This window comes from Neltuma alba, unplaced genomic scaffold (assembly GCF_004799145.2).
Source record: "Neltuma alba isolate B1F8T4 unplaced genomic scaffold, ASM479914v2 tig00001706_pilon, whole genome shotgun sequence".
In the NCBI taxonomy this organism is placed as follows: domain Eukaryota; kingdom Viridiplantae; phylum Streptophyta; class Magnoliopsida; order Fabales; family Fabaceae; genus Neltuma; species Neltuma alba.
This window is the reverse complement of record NW_021632575.1, coordinates 175,630-182,377: the sequence shown is the minus strand read 5'-3', so window position 1 is coordinate 182,377 and position 6,748 is coordinate 175,630. Positions and strand designations below refer to the sequence as shown.

The window sequence follows — 6,748 nt, the reverse complement described above, 5'->3', positions numbered from 1 at the left end:
AAGCTGACCATATTTTTTGGAAAAACAACGCTGTAGCAATGCAAAATAAAAATTTCATTTGTATAAGAAATCTAATACAATAGAGTACTAGTATTCACAGAAAACTTTCCATTTCCAACTAAGCAGGGACCATCTATACATAGACAAGAAAAAGGGTAAGTTAATCACATCTAAAGACTTATATACAAGAAAAATAAATACAAAGGATTGAAGAAAAATGGGGCTCTTGGTCACCTTTCGTGTCACTAAGATGTTTTCTTTGTATTTGCAGAGAATCAAAGAAATGCAGACTATTATTGCAAGAACCACCACAGAGGCTGCGGATGCAACAAGGTTTTATGAACTTCTTTGTAATGGTTTTGCAAGACCCTGTCTTACAGAGACCTGGATTTCCTTCCAAACTAGGAGAAAGTATATATCAAAATGCAAGTGTCAGTTTTAACGAATGAGGAAACAAATGATGACCTGCATATATTTATCAATATCAGTAATATAAGAGATGAAGACTACATTTAACATAACAAACAGGGGAAATGAGTTAAAAACAAGTTATATAATCTTTTGAATACCTTGTGTTCTGAAAAGAAGAAAAAAAATTCACTTTAGAGAATGCAACTCTACTGCGTAATGAAATTAAATTAAGTTACATTAAATATAAACGTACATCAAAGTTAAACCAGTGGTCGACTTCAAACAGGGGAAATGAGTTAAAGACAAATCATATAATCTTTTGAATAGCCTTGTTGTGAAAAGAAGAGAAAATATTCACTTTAGAGAATGCAACTATACTGTGTAATGAAATTAAATTAAGTTACATTAAATATAAACATACATCAAAGTTAAACCAGTAGTCGACTTCTCCCTCAGAGCCTCGGGAATTGAACCTTTGAGATTATTTCCTGTCAAGTTACTGTAGACTTATCAGTGAGATAAATTGCAAGACTTCTTGAACAAGAAATTATTGCTGCTATGCTCAAGATTGCAACTTACAGTAGTTTCAAACTGGGTAATTTTGCTAAAGATTCTGGTATTTCCCCTGTTAATTGGTTGTTTGACAAATCCCTACAATGTGAGACTCATTATATACCGTCACATATATAATTAGTAAATAACAGAAGTTATTTGGCTTGTAGAGACAGACAATGTGAAGTTTCTATAATATATGGTAGGAAAAATATACAAAAGTTGACTTTGTGTAGATGATACTTACAAGCTCTCCAATGTCATGAGACTGGAGAATGAAGTTACAATATCTCCTATCAATTTGCTTGAGCTCATGTTCCTGTTCGGACACTGATAAGAATGAAAATGTTGTTTCCGAGAAAAACACAAGCAAAGAACACGAGAGACAAAAGTGAAAGCAAAGACAAACTTTTTTCTGCTACTTAAAATAATATCTGATACATCACTAAACAGCATGAACAGATGAAGAATGATCATGCATTAGAACTCTGAAAATTAAAAAGATCAAAAGACCATTACTTACAAAGAAGTGACCCTTGGAATGCTGTCAGAGTAATTACAAGTAACACCTTCCCATCTATATACTCTTTTGGCATGCAGGGTCACCTTTGCCAAACTGATTCTCATGATGTTATAGGCATGTTTTGATGTTCCGCAAGGTAACAACTGTTAATGGAAGTGACCTTGTGACTTCCTAAATTGAAGAAAATAAAATGAAATATGGTTACAAAATTGTGGATGAACATGGTTTTTTTTACTCTAATTGATTTAAAACAACTCGGATGATAGACCAATATGAGAGAGAGCTGCCTAAAACAATCAATATATAGCTAAAGCATAAGCAGAGAAAGATCGGAGTAAAAATATATAAATATATATATATATATATATATATCAATCAGTATACTTGCCATCTTCTTCATGAGATGGTGAATTTGGTTGGGGTAATGCTCCATAAATCTCATAAGCATTGATCATGGGGGGTAAGCCAGAGCCTGGGGTTGATGTGATTGAAATACGATACGATCAACAAGAACACCTTTTGGAATTCTCTTTGCCAAGGTATAGACATCCTGGTATCTAAGAGTTACAGCATCTCGGATCTCATCAGTGAAAGTAATTTCCATGCTTCTTACTTGACCCTGAGAATGCTCCTCGAAATCAAAAAAATGAAGGTAAACATAATGTTCGCTCTCTGCTGTAAAATTAATGGAGGTCAAGTTGATATATAAGGAAGACAAATTATTCAGTGGTCGGACTGCAGTTCTTAACACTTCATCTGGTAGTCTATACTCTTTTACGTCAACGTTAGTTGCTTCTGGTGTAGAGAACCGCTCTGAGTTATCAAGCTTTACATTGAACCAGGACCTACCATAGATATCATCCGCATATCTGCATTATTATGTCAGCAAAAGACTTTAATGAACTCTGACATAAGCAGACAGATATATATATATATTCCGATTATACATAACGTTCATATTAAAACACATACCTGATAAATTTAAGGTCTTCGGACATACCCAAGTTAACACATGTCATGAGGCCTAATGGCAGTAAACTGGAGGAGGCTCGATATATAAAGTTTGACAAGGGCCACAATTCCAACAGCGAAACAAAGGGTATGCCATTACCAATGTTTATAAGACACACGTCGATGTAGTTTGTCGGGGAAACTTGGGCAACTGTTTTTCGTCGAATAACACTGGCATTCTCAAACTTAATTTCTGTCCAAAAGTTGACACCAATATGTAGATGAAAGGATGGAATGAAGTTTTTGTTGTCATAGTTTCCATAGAACATGTAAACCCTAATGAGATAGTTGTTGTTTTTGCCTTGCCTGGGTTTCAGTGAATAGCAGTTCCTTTTCCCTTCTGGAAAACTTCTCAATGTTCTCATCTGCTCCCACACCTGTTCTTGACCATTATCGAAGTTATTATAAGAGGATAGATTATATATCTTGCCAGATTCTACAAACTCTGCGTCATCTGCGTCATGATAGAATCCATTTGAATCCCGGATGTCTTGAGTTACCCCACAATCAATGCTTATCGCCCCTAATTAAATTGGAAGACAAACAAATTAAATAGGTTAATTTTACGTATACGTAGTGGGGAGAGTGGCTAGACAAACATATATGAATTGTGAATCATCAATATATGGATGTCAGAGATAAAATCCATTAACGTTGACTCATTGTTCAAGTTCCATGCAATGCCTCGGAAAAATCTCAGTAAATTATTCTTTAATACTCCATACCGTTCTCTTCATAAAGGATATTTTTTACAAGCATGATAACTTTTCATGGAAGGCAATCTTATTTAAAATATTGTCAGATACTAAATATAAGTATTTTTTTAAGTTAAATTTTAGATTGTCGCGTTATAAGAAATTAGCTGGCTTGTTGATTTTTATAAGGACTTTTTTAACAACTTCGCCAAAAAAAATGTAAAAAAACAAAGTGTGTCAAAATCCATTAACTTTGAGTCATTGGTCAAATTCCATGCAATGGCTAGGAAAAATGACTCCCTCCCATTCTTCTTATAAGGACTTTTTAACCACTTCAGCACGATTAAAATTTTTTTGTCATATATTTATTTAGGATCAAGAAAACTTTCCAAAAGAGGTCTTACATATGAAAAGAACCGAGAGAATACGTGGTTATAGAGCACACAATAAATATTAAAGAAAATGTTTTCCTTTCCAATATATACATATATATATATTTATAGGTATGAGGCTCAATGGTTAATGATGGTTGATGGTCATTACGATTTGAAAAAATAAATTTGTAACTCTCCCTTCCTTTTTTTTGTTTTCATTGACATGACGCCTCCTCAATGGCCATGAAATCATCTGAAGGTTGATGTCGGTCAATTGAGGTGAGGATCTAAATTAGCAAATTTTCGCTCTCCAAATCAAATTTGAATAGTCCTGACAATTTTCATATGATTTTTTTAATTAGAGTATACTTGTTTTTTCACAATAAATAAAATATCAAATTAAATTTTAACTTCAAAAATTAAAATAAATAATAATCAATTGCAAGACATTAAACTTAAAATATAAATTTAGACTACGACGACAATTTGAGCAATCATAATTTTTGCAAGATCATATTAATTTTCTGGTATTTGAATTTTACTGAAATTTGTAAATAAACAGTATAAAATGAAAATGAAAAGAAAAAAGATACTCAAAATTTGGTGGCAGCTGCAACTGCATTGCATGGCTTATAAGTAGTCGGTAGCAGAGCCAGGAGCAGTATAATACCAAAATTTGTGAAGACCTATTGAAAATTTTGTAAAGATATAAATTACAGAACTTTAAGTTAGTTTTAAAATCATTGTCTATGATAAACCACTCTCATCATAAGCGTTTTGACTTTTGATATGTCAGGGGGGGGGGACCATGAAAACGAATAATAAATTTCCAACTTGGTGGTGTTAAAAATTACGTAAAACATGAGAAAAACAGAATAATAAAACGAATCCTGAGATCAGAAGAATCTAAATTGGAATTCAAAGAAGAAACCAGTCGAAGTGCTTACGGCCTGTATCAGTATCATCACCACCGTCTGATGGAACAACTGCTTGTGCAGACGTTCGAAGGTCCATGATTGAAGAAGTAGCCACAAGCAAAGCCACAAGCCATAATGCTTCCATCTTCATCTCAGAGTTAGTTTTCAGCAAAGAGGAAGAGGATGAGAGAGATAGAGAGAGTGAGTGAGTGAATTGAGAATCATGAGTTGGGACCATTATCTAATTTTAGACTGCAATAGCTGAGAATTACTAAATACTCCTCCAGTCTTAAAGAGCGAGTTAAGAGAGTTGCAAGATATATATTAATTCATTTTTATCTCTAATATTTATCATTTTTTTTAAAATTAATTTATCTAACTTATAAAATGATATATAATTTAGTATCACACAAGTGTAATTTAGGGAGATTAAGTTAGACTTCTTAGATTTTTTTTTTTTCCGGGACTGAAGACCTCTTAGAGTTAACTCAGTTAAATGTCATTGTTTTTAAAAATTAGCATTAATTCCATTTACGCTTAGATCACTTCATAAAACGACAACTCATATTATTGAATTTGATTCATTAACAACCTTTTTGGAAGTCATTCCTAACAAATTTTTTCTTCATTTTTTGGCCATTCATTCTTTTCAATTTTTTCGTTAGTTTTATGTAGCTTAGCAAATAAACTTTTCATTAATTACAATATGGTTATGTATACAAATTAAATATGAAATTTACTTTTTTCTTATTTAATTATTATTCTCTTAATTTTAGAAGTTAAAATGATGATTATTTTGATTGAATCTTAGTTATTTAATTAATTTGAACCCTTCGATTTTTTTTTTAAAATTTGTTCCCTGAAGAGCTGTAATTTATTATGCAAGTCAACATCTTCCATAAAAGATACGAGATAAAAAAATTATGACGAGAAAGCCAGATTCTTCGTAATATCTGATACTGATGAAATAGGAGGCCCCTATCTAATCTTTCTGATCCAAGTTCATCGTAATTGAGAATAACATACATTCAGAGAAGAAATTCTGCAACCTATTAAGTATTTAATTTTAATTTTGGTCACTGAAATTTTAAATATGTGATCTTGGTCTCTGAAACTTGACTTTATTTTGGTTTAGCTAAAGATTTTTTATTCATGAAACAAAGACTAATTAAAACTAAAATAAATTTAAGGAATCAAAATCAAAATAAAATCAACTTTCAGGAATTAAAATCAGAAAAGTCAAATTTCAGGAACAAAAATAATATTAACTCATTATTTAATTAATGAACAAAATAATTGAGTTGCTTTTTTTTTTGGGCAGGTTGATATGATTGAGCTGATGTGGGACAAGATAAGTACAAAGGAATTATGAATAGTACTTTAATACTTTATGGAAAAAGATAGGCAATTTATAATGTGGTGTTCGAATTATTGAGCCTGTGTCACACGCACATGATGCTAAAGATGAAATGAAAGTAATTAGTGGGTTGGAGAAATAAAGCTAAAGCAAAGAAAAAAGATGGTCGTGATACGCATGAAATGTTAAATAAGTATTAACTGACCGACTAATTTTCATGTTGTTGACAAAGTGATAGTAATCATGAACTTGTTGGCCGAAAAAATATGGACTGGTCAGTCCATAATTTTAATTTCCCAGGTCACCACACGTAATACGAACTCTTGTATGCTTAATGACGATTTGCTAAATGTTAATCCTCTTTTCCTATCTAGTGTCTCACGAGTGCAACACATTATTAAATTTTCAAGATAAATGTACTACTTTACTTTTTATTTATTATTATACAAATTAAATTTCTTGAAAAGTGCAATTCCCAAGAGGGTTACTTCCCCTAATTCCCAGGATAATCGGGGTTAGATAAGGTCATTAATTTTAAGGGTAAAAATAGGAAAAAAAACTAAAATATATACGTTTAGTTCTTTAACTTTCTAAAAAATTTTAGTTTAGTCATTTAACTTTAAAAAGTACTATATTTTTTGTCATTTATTCCAAAATCATTAACCTTAAATGATAATTTTTTTAACAATTATAATTATTTTAAAAATTAAATTTAATATGTTAGCATTTGAGAATGTTTTATTATCAATACTTGTGTCATCATTTTTGTTACTAGTTTTAGAGTTAAATGACTAAAAGTATGTTTTCTAAAGTTAAAGAGGTAAGCTGAAATTCTATACAAAATTAAAAAAATGTTGGTATTTCTTATGATTTTAGCTTGCTTTTGGCTGGTTTTTGGTATTTATATA

The 6,748-nt window shown here is 31.3% G+C and overlaps 2 protein-coding genes across 2 annotated transcripts; both read right to left on the bottom strand.

Moving 5' to 3' along the window:
* Positions 1-88: 88 nt before the first annotated feature.
* On the bottom strand, positions 89-1,539 carry LOC114761814 (LRR receptor-like serine/threonine-protein kinase IOS1; the record flags this gene model as incomplete). The annotated part of the gene is made up of 6 exons (XM_028951255.1): positions 1,487-1,539; positions 1,211-1,282; positions 991-1,062; positions 833-910; positions 235-401; positions 89-133 (listed from the first exon to the last, which is right to left on the bottom strand). Coding segments are annotated over exons 2-6 (430 nt in total), but the record flags the coding sequence as incomplete, so codon positions are not given.
* Positions 1,540-1,937: 398 nt separating this feature from the next.
* On the bottom strand, positions 1,938-4,721 carry LOC114761805 (putative leucine-rich repeat receptor-like serine/threonine-protein kinase At2g19230). Its single transcript, XM_028951244.1, has 3 exons — positions 4,514-4,721; positions 2,459-3,020; positions 1,938-2,355 (listed from the first exon to the last, which is right to left on the bottom strand). The coding sequence occupies exons 1-3, from the start codon at positions 4,719-4,721 to the stop codon at positions 1,938-1,940; spliced, it is 1,188 nt and encodes a 395-aa protein (XP_028807077.1).
* Between the last annotated feature and the right edge of the window lie 2,027 nt (positions 4,722-6,748).

What these genes read in the sequence shown, in the direction of transcription:
- LOC114761805 (XM_028951244.1), bottom strand. Translation starts at nt 4,721, where the DNA reads ATGGTCCCAACTCATGATTCTCAATTCACTCACTCACTCTCTCTATCT. An exon ending in TGATGATACTGATACAGGCC is followed by an intron (nt 3,021 to 4,513) that starts GTAAGCACTTCG and finishes CAATTTAATTAG; the next exon opens with GGGCGATAAGCATTGATTGT. An exon ending in GAAGACCTTAAATTTATCAG is followed by an intron (nt 2,356 to 2,458) that starts GTATGTGTTTTA and finishes ATAATAATGCAG; the next exon opens with ATATGCGGATGATATCTATG.